This window comes from Haemaphysalis longicornis, unplaced genomic scaffold (genome assembly GCF_048455015.1).
Source record: "Haemaphysalis longicornis isolate Haplotype H1 unplaced genomic scaffold, Haemaphysalis longicornis Haplotype H1 scaffold_6, whole genome shotgun sequence".
Taxonomy (NCBI): Eukaryota; Metazoa; Arthropoda; class Arachnida; order Ixodida; family Ixodidae; genus Haemaphysalis; species Haemaphysalis longicornis.
Window position 1 is genome coordinate 92,348,060 of NW_027526407.1, and position 15,267 is coordinate 92,363,326.

The 15,267-nt window shown below is 47.8% G+C and overlaps 1 protein-coding gene across 6 annotated transcripts in view; it reads left to right on the forward strand.

The window, feature by feature from the left end:
• The window catches only part of LOC144141029 (uncharacterized), a 124,610-nt gene that overhangs the window by 80,256 nt on the left and 29,087 nt on the right, over positions 1 to 15,267 (forward strand). For all 6 annotated transcript variants that reach the window (XM_077672526.1, XM_077672527.1, XM_077672529.1 and 3 more), the window contains exons 14-16: positions 72 to 257; positions 2,561 to 2,800; positions 6,374 to 6,655. In XM_077672526.1, the coding sequence (XP_077528652.1) occupies positions 72 to 257; positions 2,561 to 2,800; positions 6,374 to 6,655 (708 nt within the window). The remainder of the gene's footprint in view (positions 1 to 71; positions 258 to 2,560; positions 2,801 to 6,373; positions 6,656 to 15,267) is intronic.

Consider the following 15,267-nt stretch of genomic DNA (forward strand, 5'->3'; position numbering starts at 1 on the left):
AAGGGGGAGGGAATGTTTATGCTGCAATACAGGCACAGCGTGCTTTAAAGGCACTCCGCTTCATTCTCAAGGTTTGGACCCCTGTCCAAAGGGAGGATGGCTGGACATGTCCAACAGGACAAGGTGCCTTTGGCTGGAACTTGAACCACTCAGCAACGACGGCGCCGTTAAACGCTGCAATGCCAGCGGTGGCACATTGGCAGTGCTGGAAGACACGTCGCTTGAGTCGCTTACGCTGCTGCTTCTCCCGCCTGATGGTGAGCCGATTATTTAGAGTGTATGTGGTTGTATTTTAAAAGACGGAGACTCCCATTAGTTATTTCTATCCCAAATGACATCTAATGGGCTTTGTAACGTGAGCTGATTCTGATTTAGTCGTGACCGCCGCAACCAAGTAAATGTAATTCGGAACACACACGCACATGCATACACACAGGCACAAACACATACACACACGCACGCACGCACTTTGTTTTGATTTCTGACACGGACGTCGGTGAATTTCCCTTATATGTTTTTGCTAGTAAAGGGGCTTGTCTAAGAGGGAGACGAGAAATTAGCTTTTTTAGTCTGTTCAGTAACATTTATAGATTTCATTGAAGACGTTGTAGATGGTCTTTCCAAAACCTATGTATTTTGTCGGACATGCACTGATGCCTGGGCCAGGTACGGTACTTATACTTGTTTCCAGGTTGTACCAGGCAATTTATTTTTTAGATTTAATTGGACAATTTTCCATAAATCCTCACGCGTTGATTTTGAAGTCAGAGCACTTCACAGCTGCGACAGAAGCGAAAATATTTTCGGAATGCACTTTAAACCTTTCAGAATAATGCTGAACACTAAAAAATTATGGGCCATTTATTTATTTGTTAAATCTCGTAAAAGTCGAACAACTGCACCTTTTTTGTGCTTACAAGTGTCTACGTAGCAGGAAACGTTTCTACACGTGACCTGTACATTATGTAACTTTGAGTAAAGCATGACATATACTGTTGATAGTATTGGCTATCGTCTTTACTCAGTGGACGCACTTTTGTTTGGAGCTTTTTGTAATCACGCAACAAATGAGCGTGTAGCCTTCCTCTGTATTGATGATTTGGGGCTTACCTATTACTAGGTAAGTAGATTGAGACATTGCCACCTCGCTTGTTTGCCTTCTCTAGAAGTGGCCATTTATAACCAATTTGTTGAGAGCTCTGGTTTGGGTCTCTTTAAACATGTAGCTGTTTTTTGCATTGAAATGAGCAGCTAGACGATACCTAGCCCAAATGGGTTTGATTTGGGCGACACCTTTATACATTTGTGAAAGGATAACAGAGGACCGCCATTAATAGTTGAGCTATAGGGTGGTGAATGTTTGACAATTCGTGCACTCAATATAGTACCGTAACATATGCGTACATACAACCACACCCTTGCTACTACGCACAGACGTTCCCGCCTGCATACACAAGTTTTCACCCAAAATGTAGGTGAATAATTTAGCGTTTCGTTACACGGAAAAACAGATTACTTAAAGAAAGTAGTTGTGCCATAGATACGATTTTTGTTCATTGTGGAGATGCGGATTTTGGAATTACAACGTAGATATCGGCGGCGAGTTAGCCGGATTCGAAACAAACCACCAAACTTGTTCCACACAAGAGAGCTAGGTCTCTCTCGATGCTCAGAGAAAGCGGCTTCAGACGTCTGAGTACTCACATTGTCTGCGGCCGAAAGTGAGAATGCTGAGCGTGTGACTTTAGGTTCGCGGCTGGCAACGCGTTGTGACGGAGTAAATATTGACGGATGTTTACGTTTTCTGTAGCAACTACACCAAAAGCGAAGAGAAAAGTGTAGATTCCGATGGAGGTTGAATGACAGCTTTCTTTAAGTAATATTTTCGTCCGCCTCCTTTCTGACAGAGGTATAACAGCCATACGGAACTCATAAACATGAATTGTGCGTTAAGGAATCACCAGAAAAAAATCAGAGGATTGTTCTTCTACAGATCAAAAAGGTAAACATACTGAAGCGTGCCACGAAACTATCTCGGGCCTGACCCTCCAAGGAACGCGATCGCACCACACGCTATAGGTGGTTTTCGAGGTGATACTTAGAAATTTCACTGCGGGTTGTTCTGCTTAATTTTTTTATGATATAGATGGTTGTTGCGACCATCTGTACCCGGTATCTAATCTCAGCGAGGTTCTATTCGTGGCCTTATGGGAATATATGAACCCTTAAATACGGCAATGATTTGGTGTACCAAAAAAAAAAACTCCGGGAGAAAGACTCACGTCGCAAGCATAAAGAAGCGCCGCGGTTACAGCACACCGATATTACAAGAAATTCTGTATCGCCGGCCCAGTTTAATTGCGTTTCAACAGTAGTCTTATTGCCTGAGTCTTCAGGTAACATATCTGAATGGCCGACACCTTACTTACGTCTTGTTCTAATGACGTCCGAATCCCTTCACAATACAAGCGATAATTCAGCGATTAACGTTTGCTGCAGAACATTGTGCGCTTCAAATTGCCAGGGTTCATGCCATATCCTGCTTTTCTTACCTCAAAAGTTCCCCGGAAGTTCGACAGCTTCTGGATTGGCCTGGCGAAGACTTCCAGTGGTAACTTCACATGGTCCAACAAAAAGCCGCTACAGCATTTCAGCTGGCATCCTCGAACAGACTACCAGCTCAGCGCGGGAACGCTGCACGTCGACAGGTACTCAGCCGAGGATGAAATATCCCTGCGGCTTTCCCTTGAGAATCCCCGTTTGCGGCTCCCTTCAATCTGCGAAGCTCCACTCTCTGCAGGTCAGTCATCGTATAGGTTGCTGCTTTATACATTTCGTCGCGAGTCATAAGAAACAGACGTTTTGTGTGTATTTTGGACGAGATTTGTAGATAAAATATATGAATGTTTCTGAACAAATTAATATATGAAGCACTCAGAAAATATATTTAGGATGTTCATTATGCCGTAGAATTGTTAATGTATCAGGGTAGTGATATTGGCTTAAAACACAGAATGAGTAGGAAGGTAGACTGTGGGCAATAGCAGAAACCACTTTACTGCATTCACTACTCCAGTCACGTAACAAGCGCGCGCTTGTTACTGAGATGATTTCTGTTTATTAACAAGCACACACGCAGTGTGTATAGGGGTTAATCTGTTAGCAGAGGATATATATAACTATATACAAATATATTTATATATATATATATATATATATATATATATATATATATATATATATATATATATATATAAATTTTGCAATGAACTATGATGACTGCTCTCCCCGCATCTTCTTCCTCTGCTTCCAGTCGGCGGCCGTCCTGTTTTGTTTAGCCAGGGATTGACCACTGAGCGTTCTTGAAACTTTCATCTGGATATTCGTTGCACATTTACACTCGGCCACACTGCGAAGAAGCCTCCCAGCAAACTGTTGGTGTGGGCCTCTGGCACTGGCTTCACGGTGAACCCACGAAGAGCTGAAAAGTCGGCTGTACGCCTCCTGTCGGTGATTGTTTCTCAAGGCTCGGTTCCAATCTTTCTTTCTGGTTCGTGTCACAACTTCGCTTTCTTCCGTTGAGCAGGAATTCAGGATGGCTTCCGGAATGATCATTTGCTCTACCCCGAGCCGGCGCGTCATAATGTCCTTGTATTCATATTGCAAGAGGTCGGTATTGCCGCTCTGGTTATCCTGCTTTCCGTTTTTGATAACCGCCGCTGAAACATTTTTCTGTGACAAGTGTATTTTTGGTTTGTACATGAATATAGTCGTCCATCTGGCCTCTTGACGGTGCTACATTGCTTTCTTCAGCTGGCATCTCCTCGCGCTTTGTCACACCGGACAGAGCCGAAACGATGGTTTGTGCATGACCCGAGACTTCAGAAACGTCGGCGGATTAGTTGCTCAGAGTATCCGTCGCAACCGTCTGCTCGTGTTTTTGTAGCGGCGAGAAGCGCTGCGTGTGGGTGTTGAAGTCCCACGTCACGGTGAACAGAACGTGGCCTTCTATGGCACCTTGGAGTAGTTAAAGCGCTCTTTTGGACTTCCACGTCTGACGCTATCCTGGGTTGTCGTTCTGGGCGTTGTGATGTCCGCAAAGTAGCAGTAGCTTTGTTTAGTCGAATCGATGGAGCAGAGTGTCAGTATATCTGGCGAATGCTCTGGCGGAAGGATACCGACTCGGAATACGCCGAATGGTCAGCATGACTCTTCTTGTTGTCTCTGTAGTTAAGCTGTGTATAGGCACCGGGTCGTTCCCAAAGGATCTCTTCGTTGACCAAGCTCAGCGGATACGCCAACTTCCCCGATCCTGTTGGAGTCAAAGAAGATTCGCTGCCACGGGAGAACTGCGTGTGCATAGGAGAAAGCGTCAACTGTCTACGCACTTTGTAAAAACCTTTCGTAAGCTGGACCCCGTTTTCAATGACGCTCGTACCCGTCCCGCTGGTCGCCTCTTCATCTATCAGGGACATATTACTCGATTCGGGTTTCTGGTCTACGTTCTCGGACAAGGGCTCAGCCGAGGATTACATGCAAGACTCCTGTGGAGGCAGCGTTGCTCCCTGCTGCAGTCCTACCGCCAGACCGACGAAGGCTTGGGGGCTCAACTCTGGCGGCTGCACGGACAAGGCTGCAGCTAGAATGGGGTTGGCCAGGTCATCTATGACGTACCGCTTTGCCACAGGAGACACCAAAGCAAAGTTGCAGCCTGCGAGGAGGCGGAGCTTGTCGTTGATGTATACCGCAACGTTCTCGCTAGGGCCTTGCAAGCAGACACGCATTTCTATGAAGCGAGTGTCGTAGCTAGCTGAGAATCCACTGAGCACCACGATTAATGTCCCGCTCCAGATTGGCCAGGTGGGATGGGAGTGACCTTTGTAAAGGTGCCACGTTCGGGCAGCGTCGCGCAGGCGTCCTTGGTGTGGTCAGGCCAGGTGTGTTCCGGCCAGGCATGATGGGTAGCAAGGGCGTCGATTAGCTTCACCCAAGAAACGGTCAGTGGTCAATTCTCTGCAAAACCAAAGAGGACGGCCGCGACTGGAAAGCGGGGAGCTCGCTCTGGGTGGAGAAAAACACGGCGAAGTCGGAATCGGTCTCGTTCATTACAATATATATATATATATATATATATATATATATATATATATATATATATATATATATATATATATATATATATATATATATATATATATATATATATATATGTATATATATATATATATATATATATATACATATATATTTATATATATATATTTATATATATATATATATATATGTATATATATATATATATATATATATATAGAGGGTCTCGGTTCTGGCAGCCTTGATGCCTAGGTAGCATAAGAGGGCTTCCCGCCAGTTACCCGCTCATGACAGGCTGTAGACGTTCGAGTCACGCCCCGGGGGTTGAAAAGAAGGTCCCCTTCTCCCCGTGTAGTCAGAGTGGCGCTGGCTACCACCCTCAAGCGTCAGATACACTTCTAGTAAATATAAATGGCTCAGAAAGTGAAGGAGAACACAGTCGCCCAGATAGCCGAATTGGTAAGGCATTCGACATGTAATCGAAAGGCGTGGGTTCGGTCCCCACTCTGGGCGCGTGTTTTTCTTTCTTTCTTCTGTATATTTAACAAAAAAAATGTGTTGTTCATTAACTGTAATAAAAAAGAAAAGAGCCTAACCACACCCCTATGCCTCCTTTGGCGTTGTAGACTGCTGACCTATCTTTCTGCATTTCCTCAACGAGCCCCTCATTTTCCTTACTATATTATTCTGCGAAAGCCTAGCGAGGGTCTCGGTTCTGGCAGCCTTGATGCCTAGGTAGCATAAGAGGGCTTCCCGCCAGTTACCCGCTCATGACAGGCTGTAGACGTTGGAGTCACGCCCCGGGGGTTGAAAAGAAGGTCCCCTTCTCCCCGTGTAGTCAGAGTGGCGCTGGCTACCACCCTCAAGTGTCAGATACACTTCTAGTAAATATAAATAGCCCAGAAAGCGAAGGAGAACACAGTCGCCCAGATAGCAAAATTGCTAAGGCATTCGACATGTAATCGAAAGGCGTGGGTTCGGTCCCCACTCTGGGCCCGTGTTTTTCTTTCTTTCTTCTGTATATTTAACAAAAAAATGTGTTGTTCATTAACCGTAATAAAAAAGAAAAGAGCCTAACCACACCCCTATGCCTCCTTTGGCGTTGTAGACTGCTGACCTATCTTTCTATATATATATATATATATATATATATATATATATATTATATTTCGTAGTCACTGCATTTGCACTAAACCTAGAATATCAAGCACAAGAGGAGCATCTAAGGCAGTGTCTTTTTTGCTGCATACATTAATCGGTATTATTTTCCGTCCCACAGGAGCACCATGGCTACGAGTCCAGCGTATAGACATCGGCACAAACATTACTCTTGTCTGTCGCATGTCGGCTGAAGTTTTGCCTGGCAGCGTCCTTTGGTATAAAGATGGCATTGCCGTGCAAGGTGACCGGGCCCACACCAGCGATGGTGAGGGGACGACTCTCATCATCGAAAGAGCCACGTCAGACAGCCCCTATCTGCAGGGGTACTACTGGTGCGAAGGACTGAACGTAGCGGACTTCCTCCCAGTAGCCTCAAGCCAACTGTTTGTGCGTTTCCAAGGTGGGTACAAACCGCTCATGGGCGCTTTTAATAAGCTAACAAAGGACTACAATAGATTTCCTCGCTGTAGTTGGCGAAAGAAATGGTTTTCATTATGCCGCTAAAATACACGACCCCGATTAGGAAAAACTAAATTGGGAAACAACGAAAGGAAAGGAAACTCCGCGAGAGTGGTCACCCAGTTTTCTCGGTGCACCTATTGAAGAAAGGCCAAAAACAGACGGGAAAGAAGTGGTGATCTCGTTTTAAAGAAGGTACTTCAAACGTTGCTAAGCCGTAACCGGGGCAGTTGTTGTTCAGTTTAGCCCACACATGCAGGTTATGGGCCTATCACATAGGGTGCGGTCTAAAATTAGGCAATTCGATCGCTGAAATTGTAGAAAAAGCGTCGTTTTTATTTCTGCCCAGCAGAAACCTTCGAGAATTAAGCTTTTTTTATGGTACGTGGAAGAATTTCAAGATACTGCTGTATTTTTTTCAAAGCTGGAGTATCTTTTATCGCTTTACAACCGTGATGAGTAAAGAAAACTTGAGAGAACAAACTTTACCATCAGGGAACATTGTCACTGTTGCCAGGGCAATAATAAATACTAGTAATGTTCTGAGGCAAGGCCAAATATAGTTTCAGTGCAGAGCAAATGCAGTAATGCAGTGACGGCACAACTCTGAGTACCACCAGAAAGCGGTCAGGCACTCATCCAGGATAAAGTTTGGTTATGTATTTCAAAAAAAATATCAATTGACAGCTCAGAGGTGGTTCATAATGCTGCCAAGTCAGGAATGTATCTTTAGACTGAGCAAGTAGCACTGGTTCACGGTTTTTTGTTCGCACATTGTTCTGCGCCGCAATGAAATAACTTTACCTCAGTTATGTGTACGCGGTAATGTGGCCTTCCATCTCGCCGCTTCACCACACTCCATGCAGACAAAAACGAATTTCGCACCACAAAAATTTCAACCGTAAAATTTCAGTCACTCTTTGAGTCTCCGCTGTGGATGCGTTGAAGGTGAACCACGGAATTTCCGTACAGGGTAACAACAGCCCTTACTTTGTTGCCTCTTTCGATATCACATAAAAACCACGCTTTCTTGCTGAACAAAAACGCGCCTTTTTATAGAGGACGGCTTTATAGAAATTATGTGTGGTCACTTCAGAGCAGAATGGGCATGTGTGCATCATCATTACCATCGTCAGAAGGCATTTGTAGTCTACTGTATGGCCTATGCCTCACATACCGACGTGGAAACCGTAATAACTCGCATGCAGCAGTCTCGAATTTCGAGACGATTTTTTTATATAAACTTTGAGTGGAAACATGCGCTTTTTCCTGTTTCTAGTCCTTAATCTGACTGGATAGTGTGTACTCTGTTTGGAGTATTGGACATCAGTTTCCCGCGATACTGTTGCGGCAAATTAGGGTTTTTTTTATTGGACCTGTTGTTATGACTCACTGGCGCCATGTTTGCGCGGGTCAGTCGCCCGCCGGTCGACCACCCCACCGCTTGTCGACGGAAACGAAAGGAGGCCGACACGACGCTGCGGCGGCCACTGATTGACAGCGGCTTTTGAGCGGCGTTGAGTGTTGTTGCTCAAAAGGGATTAAGGAGCCGCCGCTCATCCCCCGGCCTAAGCAACTGAACGCGTGTGCGCGTGAAAGCCCAGACGGCGACGACCGGACAATGGGACCCAGTGGCGGCGGCAGCACAGCGAAGAAGGCAGTGGCAATGGTCAAGCCATTAACCCCTCCCGGAGTGATTCCACGAACCTTGTTAGCTCCCTGGGAAGTACGTGTCAGAACCCCACCGTGGGAACGCAGCGCGCGGCGGACACCAAAAAGATACGAGGCGCTGGCGCGTCTTCCGTTCTTCCCCTCTACTACAGGCTCCTGACGAGTGGCAAGGGTGTGTGTGTGTGCGTGTGCTGTGCATCTGCCGACATACCTGAAAGGCGTGTCCCTACCCGAGGGCGGTGCTCCACAGCGAGGAACGTACACATCACCATTGGTCCGCATTGTTTTGTATGGGGATCCCTAACCTAGGGAACTAGGGATCGGGGGTCAACAAAAAGGGCGTGCTGCGGCCCGCCAGGATCTGTCTTCTGTCTTCATCTCGACAACTCACTGTAAAAATGTAAATAAACCCGTTGAGTTTGCTCTAAGCTCTCCCCTAGTCCTGGCTCGACGAAGCGAAGGCGACCGGCCCCGCTACCAGCAGACTGCGGTCGCTACAAGACGCAACAACTGGATGGCAAGCGGTTGGATCTGAGCCTGGAGGATGGAGAATGATCAACACGCCGAGATCACGGAGACTGACAGCTGTGGACTGGTGAGTGCTGGCTTTGGTTTTTTGGTTGCCAGGCTGATAAGATAGAAGTGCAATCTTTTCGCTGGTAGAGGCTACCACAGAAGCAGTTGTTTCCGGAACTTCTGGGTAGAGAGTGAGCCGCATCACACTAGTTCTCTGTGATGGATTGGAAGCGTTTGTTGAAGAATCAGCTGCTGATTCTGGGGGAGGAGCTAGGAGCAGAAGTAGATTCTGGGATGAAGAAAGACGCAATTGTTTGCGCTATCGAGGGCTTGAATCTGAGCAGTGAAGATATCAAAAAAACGTGGAACGAGATTCAAAAGCAAGAGGCACGGGAGCGCGAGAAAAAGCGCGAGGAACAGGAGCGTCAGGAAAGGCGAGAACAACATGAACGCCAAGAAAAACGGGAGCAACAGGAGTACCAGTTAAAGCAAAAAGAACTGGAGGTAGAACAGTTGCGACTGGAAGTGGAAGCGAGGAAGTTGGCTGAGGTTCAAGGAGTGGAGGTAGCAGGCAGACAAAATCTTTGTGATTTATCTAAGCTAATGCAACCCTTCAAAGTAGGGCAAGATGTGGGCCTCTTTCTTGTGAACTTCGAGAGAACCTGTGAAAAAGCGAAGCTTGGCCGTAGCACATGGGCTCGAAACTTGTTAAGTTTGCTGCCATGTGAAGCAGCGGATGTGATCACGCGGCTTCCGGTGGAGGGTGCGGACAATTATGACAAAGTGAAGGATAGCCTTCTAAAGAGGTTCCGACTTTCGTCAGATGCGTTCCGGCAGCGTTTTCGCAATCTGACATAGAAGCAGGGCAGCACGTATTCAGAGTTTGCATACGAGTTGAAGGCCAACTTGGTAGAATGGATGAAGGGAGCCAGCGCTTTTGGAAACTTCGAAAAGGCTATTGAAGTAGTGGCTCTCGAACAGTTTTTTTCTAAGCTTTCAGAGCCAATGAAGCTCTGGATCCAGGATAGGGCCGGAGTAGTAACAGTGCAGGCAGCTGCCGACTTGGCTGATGAGTACGCGTCACGCCGGGGAGAAAGGGACGAGGTTGCTCCAGCAAAAGCGGGAGATAAAGGAAAACCTTTGACGGCGAAGCAGGGGGCTGGCGCAGGTATGACGGCACAGAAAAAGGCAAACTTCGCTGCAAGTAGTCAGGGATCACAAAACAAACAGGAGGGAAAGGCTTCAGATAATTCTCCCAAAAAGAGTCCGTTTGACGCTAGGCAACCACCTACCTGCTACAAATGCAAGGAGGTCGGTCACATTGCCATAGGATGTCGTAGGCCCAGGCCAGCCCTTTCGTATACTTGTGACTCTGCTACTAGCGAGGAGCTACTTAGTCCGTACCTTTTTAATCTAACCGTGAACGGAAAGCCATGCCGCGTCTTACGAGACAGTGGGGCAACCATTGATCTGGTGCACCCGGACTACGTGACACAAGCAGATTACAACGGCAAGTGCGCATGGATTAAACCGGTTTTGCAAGAGGGAAGCATTTGTCTCCCGGTCGCTCGAGTAGTCATCACTGGGCCGTTCGGAGAAGTAGAGACGGAAGCGGCGGTGTCAGACAAGCTGCCCTCGCAGTACTCCTACTTGTTCTCGAATCAGACCGACCGTCTGCTTGGAGAACAAGGGAAACGTTTTCACGCGGGAACAGTCCAAGCCTTGAACAGAGCTAAAGCACGCGCGCTAGCGGCCGAACTAGAGTGGAAAGAACCGAGTTTCACCGGAAGTACAGCAACACCAGCTGGAGTCAGCTCAGCGGAGTCTACTATCCCGTCGCCTACTGAAAAAAAGAGACAGGGGTCAGATGAGGAGACTCGCGCTGATATAGCTGAAGGGGAATCGGAAGAGGGGCTGCTCGTGTTGCCTGTATCCAAATCACTAGGCAATGTACAGGGGAAAGTGGCAGGAGACGAGCTCATCGAGCAGCAGAAAAGCGATCCCAGCCTTAAGGAGATTTGGAACACCGTCAGGGAAGGGGTGGCGAGGAAGAATGTCAGTTTTCCCGTCAAAAACGGCATCTTGTACCGCCACTACCAGGATGCAAAAGGTCGCACGTTTGACCAGATTGTAGTTCCGACTAAGTATCGGCATTACATTGTTGATCTCTGTCACGGAGTTGGTCGGTTGGGGCATTTAGGAGCTCGGAAGAGCAAAGATAGGCTCCTAACGGAGTTTTATTGGCCAGGATGCTTCACCGAGGTTGAGAACCACGTAAGAGCGTGTGAAACCTGTCAGAGAGTGGGAAAACCGCACGAGAAGGGAAAGGCGCCACTTGAGCTCCTTCCGCTCATTTCAGGGCACTTTCGCCGGCTTGTAATAGACGTTGTGGGACCACTCCCAGCGACAAAATCAGGCTACCGGTATTTGCTTACCGCTGTTTGTCCACAAGCCAAATTTCCAGAGGTGATCCCAATGAAGGAGCAGAGCTCGGTAGAATTAGTCAACGCACTACTGTCTATTTTTTCTAGAGTGGCCTTACCTAAGGAGATAGAGTGCTACCAGGGTTCAGTGTTCAGCAGCGTTCTGACTGCGGGCTTCCTGGAGAAGTGCGGGATAAGGCTGATGAACCGAGTTCTGCAGGGGGCTGAAGAATACGCTGTTCCCTACTTAGTCGACCTTGCTATGTACTACAATACACGGGAAGACCACCTGTACCATCTTAGCGATGTCCTTAGACGTTTGACACACGCTGGACTGACAGCGAAGCCGGCTAACTGCCAGCTAGCTCGCGCCGAAGTACGGTACCTAGGGCACGTGGTAAGGCAGGGCAGGAGGCGACCTGACGAGTTGAAAGTAGAGGCGGTTAGCGAATTCCAGCAACCAGAAATGGAGGGTGCTTCCCAAGGCCTCAAAAAGGTTCTTGTTAGCTCGCCCGTACGGCATGCACCGAACTATGATCGTCCCTTTACTGTGCAATGCGATGCCCGCAACAGAGGCTTAGGAGTAGTATTCTGCCAGGAGGATGAGAACGGGAACGAGAACCCGGTGCTGTACGCCAGCAGGAAACTCTCGGTTCGCGAGGAGGCCTACAGTGCGTCAGAAAAACAACGTACCTGCATTGTGTGGGCCACCCAAAAATTGGCCTGCTACCTCTATGGAACTTCTTTTGTCTTCGTCACTGACCACTGCCCGCTGACATGGCTATCGCAAATGTCGGGAAAGAATCCGCGACTACTACGATGGAGCCTTGCGCTTCAGGAGCTTAACTTCACTGTGAAGTATAAGAAGGGTTCCGCCAACGCCAATGTTGACACATTAAGCACAGCCTTTTAGCCTTTTCGCTTTTGCTTTCTTTTGTTTTCAGTTGAGGAACGTTTTCCAGTAGTGATTTTGAGTAGTGTTTTAAGTAACTCAGTCTAAGCTTTTAGCTGGGAGCAAGAGTATTGGTGTGGTTGCCATATGAAAAAATTGCAAAGCGTAGGTGCATTCTAACACCTTTGAAAGAGCAGCCTGGTTGCCGAAAACTCATTGCCGGCGCTTGCTGGTTCGGGAGGTTGGTCTTTGTGGTTTCAATGGTGCTGAAAGAATGCTGCTACTGTGATCTCTCCCGTCGAGCAGCTGATACTACACGACGTCCGAGATCTTCCCGTCGGCGGAGGAGCTGTTATGACTCACTGGCGCCATGTTTGCGCGGGTCAGTCGCCCGCCGGTCGAACACCCCACCGCTTGTCGACGGAAACGAAAGGAGGCCGACACGACGCTGCGGCGGCCACTGATTGACAGCGGCTTTTGAGCGGCGTTGAGTGTTGTTGCTCAAAAGGGATTAAGGAGCCGCCGCTCGTCCCCCGGCCTAAGCAACTGAACGCGTGTGCGCGTGAAGGCCCAGACGGCGACGACCGGACAATGGGACCCAGTGGCGGCGGCAGCACAGCGAAGAAGGCAGTGGCAATGGTCAGCCATTAACCCTTCCCGGAGTGATTCCACGAACCTTGTTAGCTGCCTGGGAAGTACTTGTCAGAACCCCACCGTGGGAACGCAGCGCGCGGCGGACACCAAAAAGATACGAGGCGCTCGTGCGTCTTCCGTTCTTCCCCTCTACTACAGGCTCCTGACGAGTGGCAAGGGTGTGTGTGTGTGCGTGTGCTGTGCATCTGCCGACATACCTGAAAGGCGTGTCCCTACCCGAGGGCGGTGCTCCACAGCGAGGAACGTACACATCACCATTGGTCCGCATTGTTTTGTATGGGGATCCCTAACCTAGGGAACTAGGGATCGGGGGTCAACAAAAAGGGCGTGCTGCGGCCCGCCAGGATCTGTCTTCTGTCTTCATCTCGACAACTCACTGTAAAAATGTAAATAAACCCGTTGAGTTTGCTCTAAGCTCTCCCCTAGTCCTGGCTCGACGAAGCGAAGGCGACCGGCCCCGCTACCAGCAGACTGCGGTCGTTACAAGACGCAACACTGCGTGCTATCTCCGAATCTATGTCGCCCAATAAAAGTGACTTGTTTTCCCTCCATTACTGTAAACTCCTTATTCTGTTGAATGGATTGACGGGCTGTCGCATTTCTGAGATGCGCCTATTCGTTTTTACATTCAGGTGGCCTTCATTTCGCATGACTCTTTTTAGCAATGACGCACGTAGTGCTCATTTTAATATTTTATCATGCCTAGCTTGCTACAGCAACTTAAAAGGCCACTGAAACAAAAATTTTTCATCTATCGTTTGTGCTGATAAGTAGCTAGTGACCTTTTTATCAAGTATGGAATACTCATTTGCTTGTGCGCGCGAGGGTTGCTTAGTTAGAGGCATTTTTAATCTGGCCATTTACAGTTTGGGTTTCCGCGGGTGCCGCTAAAGGTGGAATTTTGAATAAACAAAGCAGTCCACACGACTGTCTTCCGGATATCACAGAGCAGAGCTACCATAGCACTGTCGATTACGCCTCGGCGGCAGTTTCTGCTAATTCCCCTACGTACTGATCTGATCAGCCGACTAATGAAAAAGCGACTGTGGTCGACATGCAAGCGCTACGATATGCAGATTGCTGCCGCGGATAGAGAACGACGCGCTACGCTCGAGGCAGGGGGAGGGGGGTGACGCGCGGTGGGAGCAGCCGGCCTGTCTGCCTACAGGTCCGAATGCTGATGTTAGACATAACACTGCGGTGAATTTTCGATTGCCGCTCACTTAGGTGGTGCAGATTGCGATTTTTAATTCCATTTGCCATCACATCATAACCTCCTTCCTCGAACCTCCAACATTTGTTGCTTGAAGGCTGCCATTTAGTGGAGCCTTAACAAAGTATCACTCGAGCTACCACGCCTGCCTGCGCCGCTCTGCGACCACGGCCGCCACCCTCACAGTGATCGTGCTGGTGGCATACGCGGCTTCCTCAGTGCGGCTGTCGTGTTCCCTGCTCGTTTTTAAGGCCAGTGCAATAAAACGCAATAAAAATCGAGTGCCTCGAATCGTTGTACAACTGAAGTCGACGCGAGATGTCTGATGAGACAACGAAATCCCGCTGCCATGCCGCAAATGATAGGATCGTTTTTAGCTCGAGAAGAATAGCACCGACTGGCGATAGGAGCCGCTAGCCTGAGAGAAACGCCGGCTCTGCGGAAGCGGACTAACACAAACTCGTGACATGCTTGGATGTTGTTTATTTACACCACATCAATCGTAGATGTCGGTCTCGCGAGGTGCTCCGCTGGCTGCTCGGGTGTGCTACGCACATTTTGAACTTCATTTTAATTATTCACTGGGCTGTTTTTGCCACAGATGTTTTGCAGGTGATACATGTGGGCTTACACCAATGTATGGCCCAAGTGTCAGTATTTCTTTCGACCAGATATTATTTGTAAGCTAAATTAGTTCGCCGGAGGTAATCAGCAGTAACAACGTTCGCAATACATTTGTAGTCATCCGCAATTCAAGCCATTTTTTGCAACAGTAATGAGGGTTTATACAATGTCTTTACCGCATCTAAACTCTTCATATTCATTTTCAACGCCACAGCTGAGTTCATGGTACATACTCCGAAGAATTGTTTGCAGGTGTGTTATGGACTTACTAAACAAGACAATGCGGGCTGTGAATACTAAGGGGTTCAAATATATACTGCTTACGTGTTTTGTCCTGCCTATATAACTCTTCTGATAAACGCTCGAGAGAGGCTGCAAGTGACTTTCTCGTAACAATATCTCCCTATCTAACGCAATTTTGAATAAATACTTTAGGTATGCACTAAACGTAAAATAAAATTTATTGTATACAGACACTGTACATCTTAAAATCGTGGTTGTGTTTTCAGCTGCCACCGGCTGACCTTTTTTGGCTATCGATGCCATTTTTTTGGTGTTTT